Here is a 25,553-nt window from a genome sequence, read left to right on the forward strand (position 1 = left end):
TCTCATCCCCGCCACCGGCCAGACTTTAGATTCTCTGCCCGGGCCGACCCTTGATCAAGCATTTGTGCGTGTGTTTTGTAATAACTCAAAATGATGACTGTATTTCTAGCTACAAAAGGCATCTCTCTCCTCCCTCCATGTTGTTTGTGCCGCTGCGTGGTTTTACACGTGAGTGAGTGTCCTCGTGCAGAAAACGTGACTTGCTATTGCTTGATTAAAGTTTTCTAGTTTTCTGCTGTGATAATTTTGGGCATACTTCTGTTTTAAAATCTGTTCCAGGACTCTTGTGTTCTACCTGTAACTTGTATTATACACCTTTCTCTATATTATTTAGCCATAGTTTGATATGGTACTTGCCTTTGTTACCTCCAATGTCACCTCAGAGTGTAATGTTCATAAATATCCTGCTATTTATTTTTATAGATTCGGTGTCCTCTAAACATCTAAACTGACTCAAAATTAATCAAAACTGGGAGTTGAAATGTGGTTTAAACTGCCATTTTGAATTTTGAAAATGTTGGATATTCCTGTCAGCATCAGATGTTGATACTTCATGGAGAGCACTTTGATCTATGCCACCCTCACAGAAGAAGCACTTGTGAATATCCAGTCGTTGCATTTCATCATTACATCGGCTTTAGCTATGTACTGTCACACACAAATAGGATTTAATGTGATGTGATGCAGAACTAATGGCCAAACTATGAACTCAGTAGATGGCTATATGAATAACCTAAAGATGAATTAAAAAATAAAATAGAAAACCCAAGATCTCTTAACATTTAAGCAATTTTTTATTATTCCGCCTATATTATACGGGGCTTTTGAGGTTTTTTGGGGTCTAAGATGTCTTGGTACTCTATTTTACCCATATAATTTGGAAGATCTACTGGCCAGAGCACAAATTAACAAAAGGAAGCTTATTCAGTGGTCTTAAATGGCTATTACCATGAAAGTTTTACTCGAGAGGAAAAAAACGTTTTTCTTGGATATTGTTTTGAGAGTGATTTGACACTAAATTTCAATATTTCAGCTGGGCTCCTAGGCTGAAATCATTCAGGAGGTCCTAAAGAAGCTTCATGTAAAATTTGGTGCTTTTATCACCTCGGTAACGGCATTATGTAATTTGTGCGCTACCCCACTGGACTATATGAAATAAATCAGCCATCACAACATTCAGTTTTGTAATCAAACCCACTTTTATTGGTAGCCTGTGGTCACAGGAAGGCTGTGGCCGCTCTACACAGCGTGCAGGGCTTTCCAACGGGACAGAGGGCCTCTGCTGGGGATGTACTTCACCCCACAGCCATCTGAAATCAGACGCTTCTCAGCCATCATGTCATCAAAGTCGCAGGCATTGAACTTGGTGAAGCCGTACTTCTTGGAAATGTGGATCTGAATGTGAGAGCAAAGACACAAGTTCAACACAAGATTTTATGAGTAACTAACATTAAACACCTGCAAGCAGCTGAATTCATTTAACAGTGTAAGCCTGATAAGGCCCTTGACAAGATCTGTCTCAGTGGTCCCTTAAAGCACTCAGCACCTCCCAGCTGAGGACATACACAACCAAAGAGTCAATGTCTGCAGCCTTTGCACACCAGAACCACACTTCAGTGAGACTAGTCGGCTTAATAAGCTGCAGAGCTGTACCAGGAAGGTAAAGTGATGCTTGTTATGCAACAGTTCAAACAAAAATCAGAGTTCATTCAATATCTACTCACTCACAGCACAACAGCATTCTCTTCAATAACTCAAGGGTTTTCAGATGGCGAGACCAGAGGTCCCAAAATGATTTTTTTAAATAGACGTCATCCTATCCCTGACGTTTGGTTGGGTTTTTTTCAGATTTCAAACAAGCCCCCAGCCACTGCAGTTGTTTACCAGAATGCTACAACTGTTTTACTGTGAAGCTCCAGAAATGTTTTGTGGACTACAAGACTTCTGACTTTGCATCAGCATGGAGGGAGGAGATGACTGACTTTTGCTTTTCGGGTGAAAGTTTCAGTGCTTTAAGCTTAGCATTGCAACATTTAATCGATTGTGTATATTTACATTGTTATTATATTGATTGTCAAATCCTTTAGTTCTTGAATGCAAGTATTAAGAAAAGTCAGAATTGCCAGCTTCCAGCTTCTTAAATGTTAATATTTTCTGCTTTCTTTCCTGTTGCAAGATGACAAACTGATTATCTGTGGGTTGTGGACAAAATTTGAGAACATAGTCTTGAATTTAGGGAAACATTTTTTAAAATAGTTGACATTTTCTAGATCCAGCAATAAGCTGAGTTATTGAGAAAATGATTGAAACAAAGAATTGCAGTCCCAGTCAAGTTCTCTAGCCTGTGATATCCAATTGTTCCATATAATTGATTTATAAATACAACCCCATGGTTTGAGTGTTGAGAGGGGCGACGTGCTTGTTTACCTTCTGGCGTCCAGGGAACTTGAACTTGGCTCTGCGCAGAGCCTCAACCACGTGCTCCTTGTTCTGGGCCTTGGTACGGACAGACATGATCACCTGACCGATGTGCACACGGGCCACGGTACCCTGGGGTTTACCAAAAGCACCGCGCATTCCAGTCTGGAGCCTGACAATCAGAGGATGGACCAGAGATTAATGCACATGGTGGAATTAAAATCTGGATTTGGCTGAAAAGCTCTTCATCAATTCTTAAAAATCCCTCACAGCAACGTGATTATTTAACAGCTCACACTGTGACAAAGATTTTGAGATTCTTACCTATCAGCTCCAGCACAGGATAACATTTTGTTGATACGGATGACATGGAAAGGATGCAGACGCATGCGGATGTGGAAACCATCCTTACCGCAGGTCTTCACCATGTACTTGTTAGCACAGATACGGGCAGCCTCCAGAGCTACAGGAGGACATGGAGGTGGACAAAGGGACAAAAAAGAAAATGTTAGTACCTGAAGGTTCAGTTCCAGCATTAGTTGATCCTTAGCTATTTTGTGCTTCTTTTTGGGGAGATTATTTTCTCATTGAGTTTATGCGTACTAAGATGGATACAATACAATTTAGTAAACCACTGTAGCATATTGTTGCTGTAACCCATCTGCAAAGTTCTCAGAAATCTCCCTACCAAGTTACATACCTGCATTTCCCAGTTTCAACACATGCGAGCACCAAGCACCCATAGTATTCTGTGGACACCACTCAGATAGTGTACCAAGGAACCCTTTTCATAGGCATTCGTATGCACAGCCTAAATGTACAAAATATGCATATTCCAAACAACTGTTTCAGGTGTGGGCATGCATGCATGTTCCACTGAAGGACTTGAAAGATTTCCATGCTTTTCTCACCAATTCTTCAACTTTCATCCTAATCATTTAAGAACAGTGGCTTGCAACAGCAATTTAGGAGCACCATAAGTATCAGTTTCTCAGCTCCCCCAAAAAAAGCCTCCTTAACAGGTTCCAGAGGGCACATCTATGTGTGGTCATGGCTCCTCAACTACTCACCCTCTGAAGAAAGCTGCTCGTACTCATCAGACACCATGTGGCCGCACAGGGGGAACTCATCGACCTTGGCCTTCTTCCTGCCCAAATCAAAGATCCTGATCTTGGGATCTACATACGATCGTAAAGAAAAGAAGTTAACAGATCTTTTACCATTTAGGCATTTTCTTCCAGACAGCAAACATTGATTACAAAAAGGGAAATCTCCAAAGCCCTGAAATCATGCAGTCAGACACAGTTAAGAGCACTTATAAGGTGGATGATATCTGAACTGTCTACTACAATATAATGATCTAGTTGTATCACAGACATTCATACCAGTGTGTATAACACCACAAAAGGGTGAAAAGGCTCAGTCAACAATACTGTTTTGTCTCATGGGTCCCTTAAAGCACTCAGCACCTCCCAGCTGAGGACATACACAACCCACGAGTCACTGTCTGCAGCCTTTGCACACCAGAAACGCACTGTAGCACAACTGGTCGGCTTAATAAACTGCAGGATCATCAATAGCAGACAATTACTTAAAGACAAAAAAGGCCTGTGCACTACAGGTACCACATTTTCAATTCACGCTACCACAGACAATTATTGAATGATAGAATAAATTAAAGAATCATTTTTATCATTTCCACCAAGGAGGTTATATTTGTAAGTTTCATTCTTAATTCTTCTTGGCAGTATGATGAAAGCACACTTCTAATAGCAGATTGATCATTCCACATGGCTGTACGGATTAGTTAACAGTTAACATGTGTCATGTTTACGTTCTGAGCTAGGCTATGTCCTGAGGGTGGCTGAGCGCAAGCAAATATAATGGAAATGTATTATTTGTATCATGGATTACTGCAAATACATGTTTTCAAAGTAGCAAGTTGTCACAGCGAGAAATCTGATATTTTGAAGCATCATTAACAGTTTTATAATGGTTTCATAAACCTGTGAGTCTGAAACTTGTCCACATTGTCACACCTACTAAATCTACAGTCCATAACTACCATCATTTCAAGTAGGCATGAAACCCTGCTGCGACACTGCCACTTGCACTGACTATTCAACCAGACTTCTTACAATTTTAGGACATATCACATATTAAATCTGGTATGGAAACTGCTTACCAGGCACTCCCCTGCAGAAGCGGGACTTTGGGTAGGGCTTGTTCTTGCAGTAACGGTAGCTGTGAGAAAAAGTGGTGGATGGAACTATTTAGTTACAAGTCATTTATGAGATTGCATCAGCAAGACCCAAAAGACTGTTAATTACAAAAAAACTCAATCACTTCCTAAAACAGTTAATACTAGTTTTAGAGCCCGTTAGTCAAACAGGGAATGGTCCCTTCACAAAATACATGGTGTGTGTTCACCTTCATGTCGATTTAACATGATATCAGGCTGAAAGGAGAAATCCAACATTGAAGTTAATCCTTGAGTGGAAAAGTAAATACTAGAAGCCTGATGCCTACGTAATAGCGGTGGCAATTCCCTTTCAGAAGCTGGTGGTTAACATAAGTCGTGAAGGCTCAGACCATTTTAAAATCGGTCGTACAAATGTACGTAACGTTAGATGATAACGTTACGGACTTTTAGTGGCCCACCACTTTCGATTTCCAAAATAGTACAATAGTAACGTTACAATAGCTTGCACTGACCCAAAACAGAGAGCTTGATAAATAGGATTATCCGGAGCAAAGTCTAGTAGTTGCCACTTTCACAGACGTTAGCTTCTGGATTGATATGCTAATACTAGCTGCCGTTAGCTGGAGGTGCATTCGACAAACTAGCGTCAGTGAAACTTCATGACAATCTTGATAGAGGTAAAATTTACCTGTAGAAACACACCATCTAACAGACACAGACAACAAAACTACCATAGACAACAGTGTGACAGAAGGCCTGCCGGCATGCCAGCACAGTGCACATGGTGCGGACCGGAGCAGCTGCCATTTTCTTCTGACTGGGACTACATTTGCCCTGATCTGAAACGATTAAACACAGAACTTACCAGCGCGCTGGCCGGCGACCCATGGCTGCGATCTGTAAATTAACAAATACAACTTTGTTATTTGGTTGAATTTATGCTTCGATATGTGAAAAAGATCTTTAAATATGCATCTTTTAAGGAGAGCCACAGAAACGCGTTCCCACCACGCACTCACCTAATGGAGGAAAGGAAGATGAGGAGACTTCCGCCTCGTCATAAGCACAAGGGTCGTCTGGGAAAAAACATTTTTTAAATCATTATCGCGTTATTTTTGTGTCGGCATGATTTCGTTGCTTTACAAACGGGTTTGTACAAAACATTTAACAAATATATAGTCAAAAAAAATACGTTTAATAATAGTTGACAGGCATCAAATGCATTCTGGGAAGTGTAGTTATTTTCGCGATGACATCGGTTGAGGCTTCTGAGCGACATCTGCCGGCTAAACATCCACGTTACATCTACTATAATCTGAACGCCTTCGCCTCCACTTCAGAGTAGGCCGCTTGTTTGATTCCTTGTTCGACCAGCTGCACAAAGGTGTTAAATTATAGTTTATCAAGCTAATTCACTTCAGGACCAACTCTTAAATTAATAACATTTGGCGAAATGACTTGTGACGTGAAAACTGCTGAGATAGAATTAGATTGAGATTCATTATAAACGTGACCATTTATTAAAATATCACCAATAAACCGTATAACAGTATCAAGTAGTTAAAATTAGATTTAGCCTGTACTGACCAACTTTGGAATGGAAATACAATATGAATATAGGCTATAATAATCTATCATTAATAAGGACAATTCTGCAATTACTCCTCTTCTGCCTTTATTCATATGTTAAGTAGCAGTAGTAGTTGTGATGAATACTGATCTAGCCCTAGCCCTTGGTGCGAGTTAAATAAGACTTCATTCTTGAGGCTTGTGACATTCAATGCACTGTTATGTGGCATATGATGATCAAAACTTCTGCTGAAAACAAAGCCTACAGTAAGGAATTCTCCAGGCCATTAGGGGGCACTATTGCACCATATATGCACACACATGCACACGCACAGACACACACACAGACACACACTCATGCACGCACGCACATACACACTCACACACATACACACGCATATATGTTTTCCCCCTGCTTCTCTGCAGCTTACTTCCCTACCTAGCTAATTCTTAAAAAGGAATGGTGAACTCATATAAACTGTTATTAATGCAGAACAAATGTTGCCCTCTAGCTGGGGAATGTGAGGAATTCTGACCTCATTCTGACTCTGCTCAGTCGCAGAGATTGAGACATAACATAAAAAAGTGTTTCAAAATTTTAGGGGTCCTGGAGGACTTGTGAGAGTTATTTGTTTCTTAACAAACACCTCTTTGAATTTAGCGCAAGTAGCTGATGTTTAGGTTTTGATATATTTATTTTTTCCAATGTGAATTATACAGTCAACACCAGGCATTGACTAGTGGAAATGGATGATAGATAAAGAAATACTGTAAAGTTGTATTACACAGCCAGAGCTGAGAGTGAATCAAACACAGAGCAAAAATCTCTGATTCTCTGAACTCTGACTGGAATCCACGCACAGCCTCAAGTGAAGGTCAGTTATCAGCTCTGCAGCCACTCGTCTCAATCTCCTTCGGACTTTGCTGTGTCTGGGCTCAACCTCACTGAGGAGCAAGGATGACGGTGGAAAGGAGAAAGGACCAAAAATGGTCCTTCAGTATGTGCCAGTTTCTGGTGACCAATGACACACACACACACACACACACACACACACGCACACACACACACACGTGTGCACACACACTTGCACGCAGACATTAACACACACACACTGAGACAGAAGTAGCCTGCTAGTTTTCCAGACAGGACAAAGTCTTCCATTTTGATCTGAGCTGCAAAATGAAGCACTTCTGTGTATTCCCGTAAAGACAGTTGGTTTTTTTTACAAAGAAACAGGGGAGGTAGTGATTGATTGACTGATTCATTCATTCATTCATTCATTCATTCATTCATTCATTCATTTTTTACATAACAAACCAGACAGAATAACAAAGACAAACACACATAACCAACAGTTAAACATAATGTTCTCGGCCAGTGTCAACAAACATATTTACATATACATACACACATACGTGTACATACACACACACACACACACACACACACACACACACACACACACACACACACACACACGCACACACACACACACGTGTGCACACACACTTGCACGCAGACATTAACACACACACACTGAGACAGAAGTAGCCTACTAGTTTTCCAGACAGGACAAAGTCTTCCATTTTGATCTGAGCTGCAAAATGAAGCACTTCTGTGTATTCCCTTAAAGACAGTTGGTTTTTTTTTACAAAGAAACAGGGGAGGTAGTGATTGATTGATTGATTGATTGATTGATTGATTGATTGACTGATTCATTCATTCATTCATTCATTCATTCATTTTTTACATAACAAACCAGACAGAATAACAAAGACAAACACACATAACCAACAGTTAAACATAATGTTCTCGGCCAGTGTCAACAAACATATTTACATATACATACACACATACGTGTACATACACATACACACACACACACACACACACACATACATACATGCTTGCACATAAACACATATTTAAGGCCTGTAGTGATTACAGTAATGTTCAGTCTAACTGCTAAAGTATAATAATGTTAATAATAATAATAATAATAATAATAATAATGATGATGACATTGAATGTATAATATTAATAGTAATAATAGTAATAGCACAAATAACAACAAGAACAATAATGATAGTAATAGTAATAATAATAACAATAATAATAATAATAATACAAACTGAAGAGAGACAATGAGTCTTTTAGGCAAAATAACATAGTATAATAACTACTTTAATCATGATGATAATTGATAATTGATTATATCTGGCAATAAGGAGTAGGGCTACACAGGGCCCTTTTGGTCTCAAGCAAGAGCCTGTTGATTGATTGATTGATTGATTGATTGATTGATTGACATGTGGATAACACAGGACAAACTGACCGATATCAGGGATCAGACAGACTATATGAACACGATGCTGATTGACAAACAAGAGACAGGTGAACAAAGAAGAAAGGCGGGATATTCACACAAAGGGAGGAAATGAAAAGCAACACATGATACATGAGGGCAAAACTTCAAAGTAAAACAGGAAATCAGCAAAGATAAACTAAACCATGACATGGTGTCTACAAGGGGTTTAGCTTCTGTAGCTAAACATGAAGTAATTAGAGACTACTTAGTAACCACTAGTGTTACCAACATATCTATACTATTATTGCATGGTACAGAAGGACCATAACATTAAAAACAACATATTGTTGTAGAACTGTGACAACAGTACTTTGGTTGACAGGCTGCATGTAGTTACCATGTAACTAAACATAACAAGGGTGGGCTGGTTTGTAACTACAGAGTTTGCTGTCAGTGATTCAAATGTGGTGTCTGGTCTCGTGCTATATTTGTCTTTACTCCCCGGGATGAACAGAGGTTGTACACAGAAATGAAAAAAGATTAGCTTGTATTTTGAGGAGCTGGACTGCTGGTGGAAGAATACTCTCCTGTTTGACTGTGGTTACATTGAAACACAAGTAACATATAGGCTGTGTGGCAATTAACTAGTGTCCAGTAACAAAGTTTGCTGAGGTGAGCCAGTCTAAAGAAGCTGACAGTATCAATGACAATAAGGTGTCCCCTGGACATTAATTGCGAAATAAATAAGAAAATGTACCACCAAGATTAATTTGCTTGGCTCGTTAGACATAAAATCACACAAACTGTTGAGTGACGCAGAAGTCGTCACTCCATCTTCTCTAAAATGCCCTGATAATGGAATAGGAACCCAGTAGTTGAAAAATAACTACAGTATAAATTCTCTGTAAATTAATCCCAAACATCCAGATTATTGCTCTGTAGTCTTGCAGACCCTGTAATAATAGAATAGGTACCCAGCAGGGGGAAAAAATCTACACTGTACATACAAAAGATTACACCTTAACTCCAGAGTACTGACGCTGTAAATTGCAGATTGAAAGTGTCACCAACATTTCTACAATCCAGGTCAATTCACGTTTACATAACATGCTCATGACTTGACTGTCACATCAGTTGTAGGAGGGGATGGTGGTTAGCTGGAGTTACAGCCAGGCCAGAAGCCTATCAAACCAGTCACTGCAGTTTGCAACTGCATTTCATAATTTGTAAGTGTGAAACCACTAGATTTTAAGAAGACCTCAGGACAGTTTCCAGCTCTGTCAGTGGCAACAAAAAATTTTCATTTTTCATGGGATGTCTATCTGGCCATCTCCAGCTGTATTTGTGGTGAATAAAATGAGTATTTCAAGAAAAAACATGATGATTTCCAAACCATAACCAAGTGTTTTTGGTGCCTGAACCTCACCAGAACAAAAACACAGCATTGTGGCAACAAAGTGAAAATTAAACCATAAAAGATTTTAAGTTGCAACATACTGTATCTGTGGTTTGCACGAACATACATTGCCAACAATTGTTCTGCTGTTCAGGTTGAAGCTGAGAAAGAATGTGTAGGGTTCAGAAGAACAAACAGACAATGATCACTGACAAAAATCCTAATGGTTAAAACAATAACTTGTGTCATGTACTCTGTCAGATGCTGCTCTTTTGGCAACCTAAATGGAGAAATACATTAGTCACTCACCACACCCTCACACACACACACACACACACACACACATTACACACACTGACCAGTGTGGCTGATGAGGGTGTGGTGGCAAACACCCTGTGTGTTAGTCTGAAAACGGAAGTGTGTCTGGGAGGTGCATGTTATCTGTTAGAGTGTAATCAAGTTCACATGTGAAGGAAGGTTAAAGTCAACTCAAACTACAGGAGCTATAGCATTTTGTCCTGTTCCTTGTTCTGTAGGATGGAAATTAAGTTTCAGAGAAAAGCATGATGTCTTCTGTTCCCTTATGAAAATAGAGCTTAGAGTGAAGAAGAGTGCATGGGCATATGGGTGGGGTTATAAAGCACTATAGTAATTTTAGAGTGTTAATTGTGTGTGTGTGTGTGTGCGCGCGTGTGTGTGTGTGTGTGTGTGTGTGTGTGTTTGTCTTAACTGTCATTATGCAACAGCAAAGCATCTCCCTGAGTAGCATGTTGCAGAAGAAAAAAATAATAAAATAGATACCAAAGATCGCCAGCACTTACTTCTTCATACAATATAAAAATTCCAATTCAGACGGTAATGACCTGACATTATGCTCGTTTTAAAAACATGATCAGTGTTCAAAGGTAGCTCCAAAACTACGACATAGAGGGTAGAATATCACAAGTACAAGCTACAAGGTACATTTAAACAAGGGTTTAAAAACACAAAATTAAGTTTGAGTCCTTGAGTCCTGCTACATCTATTTTAGAAATGGGATGGCTCGATACCGCTTTCTCATGTCTAATACTGATAAGATAACATTAAGTATCTGCCGATACCGATATCAAAACTAGCCTGTGAAAAAACGGCATTGGTTGTTGTGGTGCAATTTTCTCCCTTGTCACTCGTGTCACTCCAACAAGGCTGCCACGCTTTGACACACTTGCTTTGCATGTTAGCTGTTAGCTGATCTGTTATCTCAAAGTAATTCCACACAGCTGACAAGATGAGAGCCTCACTTAAGCTCACTCAAGCTAGTCACGTGACACATGCTGCTTTCTTTATGGCATGTCGCACATAGTTTAAGCATTTATGGAAGAGTTTAGGCTAATAAATCAGATTATACATTTTCCCGTCTCAGATATCTGATCCAGTGATTTTGGCCAATATCAGACCAATGACGATAATGAATATCAGATCAGCGCACCCCTAATTTTAGACAATGATGTGTTGATGATGAATTGAGGTCTCACAGCCTGGGTAATAAAGCTGCTCTGTAGTCGGGTGGTGCAGCAGCAGATACTTCTGGATCCATTGTCAGGTGGCAGCAGATACTTCTGTATCTGTTGTCAGGTGGCAGCAGAGACTTCTGTATCTGTTGTCAGACGGCAGCAGGGTGAACAGACTGTGGCTGGGTGGGAGTTTTCTTTTAGTATCCTTGGGCTCCATGCGGACATCTCACTCCACTGATGTCACTGATGCTCTGTAGATGGTACCAGTGATGTTCTGGTGCATTAATCAGCCTCTGTAGAGCCTTCCTGTCCTGGGTCGTGATGAACCATGATAGTTTGAGATGTTTCCAGTCAGGATGCTTTCGATTGATTCTATTGTAGACCAGAATCTGGCTCTAGAATTTAGCCTTCCTAAGTTTCCATAGGAACTAAAGCCTTTTCTGTACTTTTTTAATCAGGGTGGTGATGTGTGATGACCATGAAAAGTTCTTAGTGGTGGTAATTCCAAGGAACCTAAAACTGTTGACCTGCTCCACCTCAGCTCCACTGATGTATACAGGGGTTTGTGCCTTTGCCTCCTTCTTTCTAAAATCAATAATAAGCTCCTTGGTTTTGCTGATGTTGAGCATTAGATTGTTCTCTGAGCACCACCTGCAAGATTGTTGGTTATTAATATGGTCAATGATGGTGGTGTTGTCCTCAAACTTCTCAACAAAGTTCTCCTGATGTCTTGGAGTGCAGTCATGGAGAAACTAGAGTAACTGACACCTGCTGCTCCTTGCTAGCTATCCTTAACGGCAGCTAGCCAGCTTCAGCTATTTGGCTCATGGATTTGTTATGTGTGGAGTCAGTCATACTAGAAGTTGCCTTTACCAGGACCTCGGATTACGGGAAAGTCACCCAGGGTAACAGTGCAACACTTAACCAGGTTTAACATGCTGGAGTTCAGTTTGAAGTAGGGCTGTCAATCAGTTAAAATATTGAATCGAGGGTCATAACGGGCATGCAATAATTGTGTGTAAAATGTACGCTGTTAAGAGGAATTTGTGTTTAACATTGACAGCCCTAGATGGAGGCAAGGGATACAGTAGACCTACTGAGGTAATTGACGGGCCAGGGTTGGCTAGTTAGCATGCTTACTTCAGTAGAAATCACTGCAACACAGTACAGTGATGTCTTTGATATAATGTCAGCACTGTTGTTTCTGCACTGTTCAATGTTTTAAACTAAAATTCCTGCCGGATCTTACACATTGCTACCTTGACAATTTTTTTGTCTTCTGTTTCACTTGAGTCTTGAATATATTTACAAGTCTGTGAGAGTTCTGTCTCAAGTCTCAAATTCATTAAATTCAGTGAATTGACCTCAACCAGCAAGTGTGTCCTCTGTGCCTTAGAGATCCACCGTCACACAGAAACAGCATGTGTGTTCACATATTAGCACTTTATGAATGCATTTTATAGTAAATCAAATGGGATTTGTTCTATTACTTAAAGCAGCAGTCACCAACAATTCACAAGATAGTATTTGGAGAATGAAGGATGGCAAACAGCTCTGTGTCAGTGTGTATCAGATTGTGCAACAATGGGGGGATTTTTGCTTAGTGGGCATTTGGTACCTAAACTGTTAATAAGGAAGTGAAAATGATCTGTTGTCACAGAGACTTAGGCCAAGGAAAACAAACAAATGAGTCAGATTCATTCCTCCTTAACATCTTCCTTATTATTTGTTCTGCATTTCCTATCTGTGTCCATTTAGATTCCTGCACATTGCTTCAATCTTGTGGTCTCTCTCATATCAGCCACCATCATGGAGGGAGTACTCACTCACACCACACTGAGTGCAACTAGAGTAAACAGAAAAATAAAATGAAATTAAGTGTTCAACGTAATCTGCAGACAGGACACTTAACATGGAACATTTGGTTAAGGCAGCTTGTGTAGAATCTGCTGTTCCCCCTGTACCTGTGTGGGTTTCCTCGGGTAACTCCAGTTTTCTCCCACCATCAAAACGTGTATAATATGTTAATTCTCCTGTCAGGGCCCTTGCCCAATGCAAAGGCCTGGATCTGGTATATACATTGCTCTTATAGGGTGGGCTGAATGTGAGAACCGGTTAGGCACATTAAATCCCCTACAATATAGACAACATGTTCATTTTGTATAATGAAGTTGTATATATTAGATCAGGTTATACTGCAGCACTTGGACTTGTCTGTCTGTCTGTCTGTCTGTCTGTCTCTCAGGTCGTGCCTCTGCAGGTATGTGTGTTGGGCTCATATTATATGATGTCATGCAGTTCATGTGGGAGCAGCCTTTCTGGGCTGGCTAAATTGTGATATGCGTGTTTGTGTGTGTGTGTGTGTGTGTGTGTGTGTGTGTGTGTGTGTGTGTGTGTGTGTGTGTGTGTGTGTGTGTGTGAGTGTGTGTGAGTGTGTGTGTGTGAGTGGGTGTGTGTGTGTGTGTAACAGAGAGAGAGAGAGAGAGAGAGAGAGAGAGAGAGAGAGAGAGAGAGAGAGATAAAATATAAAGATCATAAGACCTCACAGGAAACACAACAACCTCAATGTTACAGTACAAGTTAAACATTTTAATAATAACGTTATTCTGTAAATGTAACTTCTTGCCTGTTCTCTCTTATTATGTCTCCTCCCAGCAGTCTTCTGTCCATTTATTTCTTAACCCCCTAAAAAAGTGTGGCAGGAATGAGTCCTAAAACACAGAAATAAGTTAGTTTCTTCGCACAAGTCACCTTCATAAAAGCTGCATTTAAATATTCAATATCTATATTCAAAGGGCTGCGCAGATATTAGAGTTTAACTGGATGATCATCATGGCTGAAAGAATTCAAGATGATGATGTTATTGCAAAATCTATTAAAAAAAAATAGGGAGTGGACAGAAATATATATGATTCAAAGTTTCAATTAATACTAATTTTAGGTAGACAAATCATTTAAAGAAAGAAGAAGAAGAATTCTACCTGATGGCTCCAGACTTACTGGACCCCTTTAGGTAACAAGTATCGTGTTACCTGTGTTTCGTCGCCATCAACAATCTTGTTAGTTTCTACAGTATGCACCCAGCACGTCACTGCCCAAACATTAGCTAGCTAGTTTGAGCAGCGTTAGCGAGCATTAACAAGCTAGCATTAGCAACCTTAGCTACAAACTGGCAACCACTTGAGGGGGTAGATGATAAACCTATTACAAGTAAACCAGTATAACAGCTTTGTAGAGCTAAGTAGTCTTGTATTCCAAAAGTTTTTAATGCTTCTTATGTTTCATATATGTGTTTATAGTATCAAATGTACTCAAGGGACCAGTTACAGTGAGAGCTAGATGCTATAGGCCCATGAGGAAGAGCGAGAAGCCTGATGTTTGACCATAGACAGAATGCCGGTTGGAAAAGGTTCAAATTAAATTTGCCGCCCACACTTTGAAATGCACAAGTGGCTTACAAAGATGGCACAGACCGAGAACACGGGTGCGTTTGTTTCTGTGCACTTTAAGTTAAGTTATATTAATTGCTTGTACTAGTGCAAAGTTTACTTGTTCTGTCTATGGGTAAATACATCCATATTTATTCATATGAACAAATGCATGCCTTCAATATCTATAATAACATTTAATACATACAATAATAATATCTACAGCAATAATGAGCTTTTTTTACTCAATTTTAAGAGAATCCATCCTGAGCCTGTCAGTGAGCTTGTGGTGCAAGACCCAAAACGATGGGCAGGTCCGGTCTGAGGTCCACACTGTACATGGCATATACAGGCGACATATATCCTCGCTGTATAAATGTCCTAGGTGCTTTTTTGATAGTGATGCTGCTTGAAGAAGTTTGCTTCAACATACGGAACAGTTTAATGCATTGAATGCAGGCTACTTGTTAATTTGATAAATCAAGAAAATGCATTGTCAGTTAACCCAAGTTTTTGTTTTGATTAGACACTAACATTTACAATTTAAATCAATCACTATCAACTTAAATTCTGAAGTGCGTATGAAAAATCACCATGTGAGTATTTACAGTTTCACTCTCATGATAAGAATTGCAATGGAATGAGTATTTGGTGTATTTCATCTCTCTTCTTTTTTCCAGGACAACTTTCTGAACCTTACATAATGGCATCTGGAGCCAAATCAAGTCACGTGCAACCACAGCCTCTCATGGCTCTTGTGCTAGATGGCTTTTCCAACATGGAGCTGACACGATCCAGATTTGGACCCATGTAGATCACCAATATCTTATCACTGTCCAACAGAAAGCTCCAGTGACCTCATTATGCATCACGTGGCTCCAGAATTTCCTGCCCTTCCTCTGATGCAACAGTTTGGGAGATAAGATTTTTTTTTCCCTGATTTTCAACAGCTCATGCATCTCCAGTCTCTACAAATGTCACCAGCAATGTCCAAATAGATGGAGAAGGGAACCAGGAATCAGTCCAAGTGTCCTGCATGAGCACAGCTACAGCAACCAAAGTTGACAGCCAGTCTTTTTGTGAGGCAGGCTGTCATGGGAAGGGAAGTGCAGAGCAGAGCAGCAGCCTGTAGCCTGCAGCCAAAGCAATAGCAGCTCATATGATCGGAGACTCCACAAAGCATACAACTGCAAAGGAATGTGGTCTCTTGATGGAGAGAAGTTACTGGCAAACTATGCTGAACTGGCACGTGTAAATGTCCTACCTTTTGAATTTGTCATTCTCGCTGAAGCTCTCGGAGCCAGTCCAGATTGGAGGATGTATGATCCAACGAGGTCACCCCATTTGAACTTGTTGAGGTGAAAAGCAGCTTGAAAATTCTGTCTGTCAGGTGTTACGCATCAAGGTCCAGGACCATGCAAGTCTGAGGCATTCATACAGGTATTACTTGCAGGTTCAGGGCCAGCTGGCAATTACTGTACCAGAATGGTGTGACTGTCACAGTGTGTGCAGTGGCAGCATGTTTTATTGTTAATTTTCTTGTTTTCTCCCTAGCAGTCCGTAACCAAAGACAGTTGACACCTCTGACAGGCCCCAAGTGTCTCTTCTTTTCTGGGGAACCCACTGAGCCCACAAAGTGCGTCCTCCAAATAAGAGAGACTCCCATCCACATCCAGACAACTAGGACAAGCCCCATGTGTCTCCTTTCTAGGCAACCCGTCTAACCTACAAGCCTCCCTCGAAGCAGCAGGGCTCCAAACAACATTCTGACTCCCTGGCAACAGGCTCCACGGTCTTGTGATTTTGCCGCTGCCCAGCATCACAGCTCTGGTGTCGGGGGATATAACTGAGATATGAATATGAATATTACAAAAAATACAACAACAACAACAATAACAATAACCATAACAACAACAATAACACCACAGCAGCAACAACTGCCATCCATGAGGACCTGGGAGACGAGCGAGCTCAGAGATGGTGTCAGTCTCCCGAACTGACCCTGGAAGATGGTTCCACAGGAGAGGAGCTTGATGGCTAAAGCCTCTGCCGTTCAGTGGGATAATAAAGTACTTTTAGGTCCTTAAGATGTGCAAGTGCCTGGCCACTTGCTTTGTATTGACTAATAGGGAATTATATTAATCCAGCTTTGAAGTAACACAAGTTGGACTTATTTATCTGCATCTTTTTAAGACAGAATGTTCCTGGTTTTTGGATTGTGGTAGAAGCTGTCCTTGTAGTCTGCTGTATGTGGGAGTTAAAAGACAAATCCTGATCAAGGATAACTCCCAGATTCCTTACAGTGTTAGGGGCACAGTAAAATAGCGTCTGTTTTATCTAATCTTAGAAGCAGAGAAGTATAATTGTTTATCATCTCATAACAATGGAAATTAATGGAGTGTTTTCTAATGGTACCCTAAAGGAAGCATGTATAAAGTGAGTAGTATTGGTCAGAGCAGAGAATCTTGTGGAACTCCATGACTAACTTTCGTATACAATGATGATTCATTGTTAACTTGTACAAACTGAGATGGGTCTGCAAAATAGGACTTGATCAAATCAAATCAAATCAAATCAATTTTATTTATATAGCCCAAAATCACAATCACATTGCCTCAGTGGGCTCTACAATCTGTACAGTGAACAACATCCTCTGTCCTTAGATCCTCGATTCGAGTGAGGAAAAACTTCACATTATGATGGAAAAAAAAACCTTTTAACAGGGTAAAAAAAAAACAATGGAAGAAACCTCAGGAAGAGCCACAGAGGAGGGATCCCTCTTCCAGGACGGACAGACATGCAATAGATGTTGCGTGTACAGAAAAGAGCAACAATTCACAGTTTACAAGGTACATCAACAGAAGATCGGATACAAGTTATGCAACGTTAGTGGAACCAGGAGACGACCGAGCAGGACGAGGCATCAACAAGTGGAGCCCGAGCCAGACGACCTCCTGTCCACCATGTTGACCTGGAAGAGGGCAGGCCACACAAGATCATTAGTAATAGACAGAGAGAGGCATCAAGATTTACAGAAATATAGATATGAGGAGATAGTGAAGCAGAGGAGAGCAATGATCCAGCAGAGCCCGGGGTGTGACGATCCAGATCAGTCAGTATTTCAAGGCAGCAGGAGCCTGGAAATGGTAGATGGTCCCAGGGGCCCGTGGTCCATCAGAAGGGAGCCTGAAAGAAAGAGGGGAGGAGGAGAAAGAGAAGGAGGAGAGAGAAGAGGAGGAGGAGGGGGGGGAAGAGAAGGAGGAGAGAGAAGAGGAGGGGAGGAGAAAGCTATAGAGAGTGACACAGCTTGCAGCTTGTGGGAACAGAAAACAAAAACAAAGGTTAGAGAAATGCAGTATTTATCAGAAAAAACAGATTGTTTCTCGTCGGCAGCACAGTGTAACTCTAGTAGTGTAGGAACTCATTGAGACTGACACCTGAATCTTACAGTTGATATCAGGGCTAATTAAAGGCTAAATCGAAGAAGTGAGTTTTGAGTTTAGATTTAAAGGCGTCAACAGAGCCAGATTGTCTGATGTCAGCTGGGAGGTTATTCCAGAGGAAAGGAGCCCGATAGGAAAAAACCCTGCAGCCAGCTGACTTCTTTTTGATCCTGGGAACCATCAGGAGCCCTGAATTTTGAGCCGAGTTGGAATATATGGTTTAATGAGATCTGACATGTACAACGGGGCAAGGCCGTGTACAGTTTTGTATGTCATCAGCAGCACCTTAAAGTCTGATCTTAGATGTACTGGGAGCCAGTGCAGAGATGCTAAGATTGGTGTAATATGATCAAATTTTCTTGTACTTGATCCAGCTTAATGCAGTTCCTTTAATGCTAATTACATGTTCTTGTCTTTACAATAGGATGTGATGGTCTATAGTTTCAAGAACTAAAAAGACTAGCAGAGACAAGACCCTCGTCAGATGTGATTAACAGACATTTGCAACTTCAACTCATGCTGTTTCCATGCTATGCTGTACTCTAAAGCCTGATTGGAAATCCTCATACAAATTGTTGTTATGTAGAAAGTCACACAGCTGATTAGAAACATTTTTCAAGGATCTTGGAGAATAAGGGAAGGTTTGATATGGGTCTATAGTTGGCTAAGACCTCTGCCTTTTAAGAAATGGTTGAATTACAGCTACTTGAAAAGGACTGAAAAGAAACGTGGGGTTTTCTTATTTTCTTCTTTCAGTGTTGAATAATAAGCTCCTCTGGCATTACGGAGAGCTTTCTTTTAAGTTTGAAAGCTTTCTAGCCGGACAAACCGAGCTTCTTCCAGATTGGAGGAACGGCATTTCCTCTCAAAATTTCACAATGTGTGCTTTGATATCTGAGTTTGGGGTTTGTGCCATGGAGCTAATGTCTTACGCTTGACTGTTTCCTTTTTAGAGGGGCAGTAGAGTCGAGTGTCATTCACAGAGAGCCTGCAAGACTATCAACAAGATGATCAGTCTGGGAGGAACTAGGATCAGCACAGGAGTCGACTGTTGTGTTGGGACATGACATTGAAAAAAAAGCAGATGGAATGATTTCCTTAAATTTAGCTTCAGCACTGTCGGACAGACACCTAGAATAGAAATGTTTGTGGCGTGTAGTTCAGTAAAAGGAATTCAATGGTTATCAAATAATGGTCCGATAAAGTATATGAGACATACATGACAATGTAGCGACTACTTCTCAACTCAAAAACCGCTAAGAGGCCAAGTCGTATCTGTGACTCATTCCACCAAATCCATGATGTCAGATGCAATTAACTGTTTATTTTAATGTAAAGACTGACAAGCAACACATCTCAAAGCAATAGCTGTTGAAACTTTTCAATCAAAAGCACAAATGTGAACCTCACAATAATGTGCCAAGCTACAGACTGACGTTAGAGACTGAAGAGAGGCAAGAGGGAGACAGAGGAAAACAAGATGAGGACGGGTGAGGTTTCAAACCATAAAGACAGATCGTCAGGGTCAAGAAGAAAACGACAGATAAAAGGCAAACACATCCCAACCCCCGACTCCCCAGCGCGCACACACACACACACACACATGCACAGACACTCTCCCTGAGCATCTTGTAGCAACACGCACACATAATCAGATGAGGAATGCACTGCTTTGAATTACTTTGGGCTGACATCATTATTCTTTCCTTTAACATCTGTTTCCAGTGAGTGCAGTCCAGACGCAGGTGAGCAGGAACACTGTCACCATATATTTCATCATGGGATCATGTAGCAGGTCAGTGCAGATGACTGACAGAGAGACAAAGACATTCCAGGGACACACTCTCAAACACAGTCACATAGTCGCTCAGACGTGATCTGTTCATGAGTGTGTGTCTATGGGACCTATGTTTTTCTGCTATGGTGATGTAATGCACTTATGCACACAATTCTCCCTGAGGACAAGAGGAGCTTTTGCGTGCACACAAAGTCACACACAAAAACACTGAGACACACATCCAGTCATTCAAACCTAACTGAGTGAGGCAATAGGTTTACAGTGATGTCATTGGGATTTGAAACACTACTCTGTCTGACCTGGAGGTGTATGTGTGAGTATTTACTCAAGTATGACCCCAGTGCATGTGTGTAACAGGCATGAAAACTAGATTCAGAGGAGGAAAGAGGGGGCAGATGGATGAGGGGAGGGTGAGAGAGAGATAAGTCATTCATAGTTGTTCTCTCTCCACATTCCTCCCCCCTTATATGGACAAAAAACACTGGAGTCCAACTCTTAATCTCTATACCACAAATGCGGAAGCCCCCAAACTGTAAGCAGGAGTTCATCATACTTTCAGCCCCTGACCCACATTTAAGAAATGTTGTTCAGTTCACTGAGAGTATATAAAAACACTGTATCAAGAGTCCATCTCTCTGCATCGCTGCAAGCCCCTGTTTGCTTTGCTCTCTTCCATGTTTTCCACTGTTCTCATTTCTCCTCTCTGTTTAAATGAGTTCAGACAGAGTAGAAGACCCAAGAGAGACGCATTGGTCATGAGGGAATCCAGCCTGGTTGGGGTTAGAGCCAGAGAAAAAAAAAAAAATGGAAGAGTATCACGATGCGGGTGGTGGGGGTTGGTGAAGGTTTGGGGAGTGGGGGTGGTGGTGTACAGGCAGGCTGAAACACACAGACAGAGTTCGTGAGTGGAGGCAACGACAGACAGGCAGAGGGGTAGGACGGGAGAGCTTACCTTAAAAGGCTGTGTTAGTAGATGGAGAGGGACGTCAGAGTTGTTTAAATGAACTCATGTATGTGCACTCTCAGGTTTTAAATGTCCCTAACCTATATTAGCAGATGGGTGGAGGGGATTAAGAGGCCTTATAGAGCAGCATATAGACAACTACTTCAGAGGAAATTCAGTTGTGGAGAGAGCAAACTTCTCAGAGCTGGACCTACATCATTTTCTAGTCTGTACCCTAATGATGATGTTTGAGTTGTGTGCATGTGTGTGCTCGTGTGTGTGTGTAGGTGTGTGTGTATGTGTGTGTGGTTTCAAGGTGTAATGGCCAGTAGCTACTAGTGATAGATTCCTCTTGTCTGAATCATTCAGTTCAGTCAGGTCTCCTTTTAAAGACTGCAATTGTGTTGTCTTGATGCTGAACATCCCTGTCTCATTTCTACAACACCTGAAATCTACACACACACACACACACGCACACACAGTTACTGATAGACTGGCTTTGGACAAACAGTTATTCCTCTTTTACTGTAGGTCACTTGCAAAAGATTGCATGTACTGAATGATTACATGAACACACACACAGGCACACACCCATCTTGCCTCGGCCCCATGTACTCATTACCCAACAGGAACTGAAGATCTGGGAATAGATCCAGGTTTCTCTGTGTCCCTCCCGTTCGGTTTGTCAGCTCTGCTCCCCTCCAATCTGAGCCATTTTCTTAATATGGCCAGAAAGGGAGTTGTTATGATCCCTCCCTTTCTGCCTGCAGTGGTTCAGCTGGCCTCTGTCTGCACAGGCTTTCAGTCAGGGAGGATTCTTAAAGTACATTTAATGTGATGGCACCTGTGTGGGCCTTGATCCAGCATGGCTTTAGCTACCTGCCTGGTCTCATGGTTCTCTCTCGATAAGTCTCCACACAGATTTGGTTTGATATTTGATGTTTTCACTGAACCATACATACATCCTACTCACCACTGATGCAATTCATTGTAATCTGGAAGTAGTTTTTTTTTTTTTTTTCAAATACTTAACTTGCACTATGACCTAACTTGTCTCCCCTCCTTGTCACATACATTAGTTCTCCCTGCACTTCTGTCGGTTCGTTACATCCTCCGTCAGCCTCTGTTCGTCTCTTCGTGATGTTAAGTAGCATTTCCGTCAGTCTCTCATCCTGTGTCAGCTTTTTTATATTAAAGCTCGCTTTTCTTTCCCCCTATCCTGCCTCCTGTGTGTGCGTTTGGGTCCACATCTAGTTTCACACATTATTGTAACAGAGAACAGACTGACCCTAATTATGGACCGAGCAGACATTTGCACACTTGTGGTCTGCTTGTCTAAGTGGCAGGATAAAACTGGTAGATGCACTTCAGGCCATCTTGGATCTTTAGACTAATTGATAGGCCCCTTATTGGGAGGTTCGGGGTACTTTGGAAATGGTAAGGGTAATGACAAAGGTCTGAAGGGACTTTTAGATGAGTGGCAGGGCAGTGCTTTCCCATTTAGCTGCTAGCCACCTGCCTGTTAGCCTCTTGCCAACTCTGGTGCTAGCTAGCCATCAGCCAGTTAGTCTCCTGTCCGCTTCAGGACCTGTCGGTGGTTCTCAGTCGGCTCCCAGGCCGACACCTGCCAGTGGTTCTAGGTCAGCATTCCTGCCAGCACCTGCTCCTGCTCCTCAGTTGGCGGTCCTGCCGGTGTCTCTACATCAGCAACTCGTCTGACACCGGTTCCTGTCCCTCAGTCAGAGGCCTGGCCGAGTCCAGTTCCTGCCATTGGATCCCCGTTGGCTCCCAGGTTGACTGCTGCCAGTGTTTCTCTGTCGATGGTCCTTCCGACATCCAGGAGTGTTTCCCAGACAGCAGTTCGGCTTCCAGTGGGTGACAGCCTTCACCTTTGCCTTCACCTTCACCTTCGCCTTCACCTTCGCCGCCGGCTTCCAGTGCGTCTCAGCCTTCGCCTTCACCGACGGAGGATCACTGAGTCTCAGCCTAAACATTAGCCGCCAGCTTCCAGTGGGTCGCAGCCTACACCCCTGCCATCAGCTTCCAGTGGGTCACAGCCTACACCCCTGCCATCAGCTTCCAGTGGGTCGCAGCCTACACCCCTGCCATCAGCTTCCAGTGGGTCGCAGCCTACACCCCTGCCATCAGCTTCCAGTGGGTCGCAGCCTACACCCCTGCCATCAGCTTCCAGTGGGTCGCAGCCTACACCCCTGCCATCAGCTTCCAGTGGTACACCCCTGCCATCAGCTTCCAGTGGGTCTCAGCCTACACCCCTGCCATCAGCTTCCAGTGGGTCGCAGCCTACACCCCTGCCATCAGCTTCCAGTGGGTCGCAGCCTACACCCCTGCCATCAGCTTCCAGTGGGTCTCAGCCTACACCCCTGCCATCAGCTTCCAGTGGGTCTCAGCCTACACCCCTGCCATCAGCTTCCAGTGGGTCTCAGCCTACGCCTTCGTCGCTGGTCTCCAGAGGGCTTCTGCAATGATTCTTCTGTCATGATTCTGTGTCTTGTTGTGTTTTTGATTTATTTTTGATATGCCCTTGTGTGCCTCTTCAGTTTCTCCTGTGTTTCTCCCTCTCTGTGTTTTTCCCTTTGTTACCTCACCTGTTCTTTTCCCCCTCACCTCAACTGTTTCTGATCCCCTCGTTAGTGTGTCTGTGTATTTAGTATTTGTTCTCTCTGCAGTCATCAGTTCATTCCATCAGCCTGCTGTTCATCTCTTCATGATGTTTGGTAGTGTTTCCTCGAGTCTCTCCTCCTGTGTCTTCCCCATTGGTATGTTTGGATTTCGATTTTGTGTTTTTTTTCTGTTGATTTGTACTTTGCTTTTGTTGGTACTTTGTTTAAGCCTTAAGTTGCTACTTGTTTTTGTCCCAGTGACTCGTTTTGGTCTTCTTCTCGGTTTTTGTAATTACAGCTTTTTTTATATCAAAGCTCGTTTTTGTTTCCCCCTTCCGTGTGCCTCAACATCTAGTTAGCCCCATTATTGTAACACATACCGGTGTATGTTATCAGTGACTGTCCACATCTCACTTAGTAAGGGCCATATGCGTCCCCAAGAGTTAAAGGGGCAATCTTTTTTTTTTTTTTTTACCACATAGATTTTAATAGATATTCTCAATCTATATTGAAGAGTTATACAAATGGAAAATCAGCATTTCTGGAGTTACTTAAGTAATGTTAGGTAAATTATTTTAAGCAATTACCATGTTAAGCCTTTGGCCATAACGCATCAATGTACTGAAGACACTTCCTTCCTCACAGAACATTTGCAAAACTGTTTTTTTTCATATATTTAGGGCACCAGAAGGTCCCCAGGACGCACATGCAGTACTATTCATATCCAGTAAAGGGTTTCGCCCTATTCTGATGAACAGTTCGTTGAGGTGACGTTCCATCTACACAAGGCAGAAAAGGCCTGGGACTGACCTGGACTTGGCATGTTTTTAGATTTTCATAATGTGCACTGAAATGTTATGTGAGTGTAGAGAAACAGTGGGAAAAAAAGGGATATGGGGAGGCCAGATGATGTGTGTGTGTGTGTGTGTGTGTGTGTGTGTGTGCGTGTGTGTGTGTGTGTGCGCGCATGTGTGTGTGTGTGTCTAGTTTAAACTAGGTGAGGTTGGTAACTGTTTTCTGATTGGTAACCTTTCTGTACATTTGGCTCTGACCAGTTGGTTGACTATAGCCCGGTTACAAACACACAAACACAGACTCACCTACATAATATACTTACACACATACTTGTGAGTACATCAATGAATTAATCCCCAGCCTTGTTAAAGTACGACTGATTACCTCTCAGGCTGCAAGGCTATAAAGTTGTATTGTGTGAGTACACAGAAAAAATGTAGATAAACTTTCCACCAGTGCACACAAAAACACACACACACACACACACACTTGTGTGCACGCACACACAAGTTATTCTTGAGATTCTGACGTCCTGCGTGCGTGTGAGTCAGCCTCACATGTCTGCTCCTCAGTGAGTCTGTGTGATTGCTCTGCTGGGGCCTGACTGTCTTTTATGCCTTGAAATCCACACACTACAGTTTACTGTGCTGGTGGTAAGAGGTGATACCACAGACCAGACAAACCATATGGAAGGAGTGTATGAGCAGGTGCAGGAGATATTAAGTAGTAGTTTTTGCTGTAATGACAGTGGACTGGAGTTCTGTGTTTGCTGTTGTGTTGCTTGTGCAGAAGATCGTGAAGAGGCTTTACTGTTCAGGTTATCTAAGCTTTTGCACTGTTATTTTTTTATTGTTTAGCACCATTTTGTGTTGCGGTTTCACTCAGCAGTCTGATGAGGAAAAATGTCAATTGTATTTAATTAATATTGATGCTCAATAAAGTTTTGACCCATCATTAGGCCCACAGTTGGATGCAAACGTCTTGCCCTCTGACGGGTGACTCCATTAGTTTACCCATTGATTGTCTTTGAAATCCTACCCTTATGTCTTTATTGTACATGCTTAGACTAAAGTACAGTGGCTGGTCCAATTTGCTTTACACTTGAAAATGTTTCATCCAATCCAGTGTTTAGCCTAG

At 41.9% G+C, this 25,553-nt stretch overlaps 1 protein-coding gene and 2 non-coding genes across 3 annotated transcripts; all 3 read right to left on the reverse strand.

Moving 5' to 3' along the window:
- Positions 1–1,175: 1,175 nt before the first annotated feature.
- Positions 1,176–5,652, reverse strand: rpl10 (ribosomal protein L10). Its single transcript, XM_030423571.1, has 6 exons — positions 5,487–5,652; positions 4,604–4,662; positions 3,489–3,596; positions 2,743–2,881; positions 2,428–2,590; positions 1,176–1,395 (listed from the first exon to the last, which is right to left on the reverse strand). The coding sequence occupies exons 1-6, from the start codon at positions 5,507–5,509 to the stop codon at positions 1,240–1,242; spliced, it is 648 nt and encodes a 215-aa protein (XP_030279431.1). The 5' UTR covers positions 5,510–5,652; the 3' UTR covers positions 1,176–1,239.
- On the reverse strand, positions 1,513–1,645 carry LOC115585868 (small nucleolar RNA SNORA70). Its single transcript, XR_003984791.1, has one exon. It is a non-coding gene; the product is annotated as a small nucleolar RNA SNORA70 (small nucleolar RNA).
- LOC115585869 (small nucleolar RNA SNORA70) lies at positions 3,854–3,986 on the reverse strand. Its single transcript, XR_003984792.1, has one exon. It is a non-coding gene; the product is annotated as a small nucleolar RNA SNORA70 (small nucleolar RNA).
- Positions 5,653–25,553: the final 19,901 nt, after the last annotated feature.

The sequence above is a fragment of the Sparus aurata genome, chromosome 7, assembly GCF_900880675.1.
Source record: "Sparus aurata chromosome 7, fSpaAur1.1, whole genome shotgun sequence".
Classification (NCBI taxonomy): Eukaryota; Metazoa; Chordata; class Actinopteri; order Spariformes; family Sparidae; genus Sparus; species Sparus aurata.

Excerpts from the sequence above, each read along its gene's own strand:
- rpl10 (XM_030423571.1), bottom strand. The coding sequence starts at position 5,509 with ATGGGTCGCCGGCCAGCGCGCTG. Across the intron at positions 2,882-3,488 it reads CGAGCAGCTTTCTTCAGAGG|CTCTGGAGGCTGCCCGTATC; the intron begins GTGAGTAGTTGA and ends GTCCTCCTGTAG. Across the intron at positions 2,591-2,742 it reads TCCTGTGCTGGAGCTGATAG|GCTCCAGACTGGAATGCGCG; the intron begins GTAAGAATCTCA and ends TCTGATTGTCAG.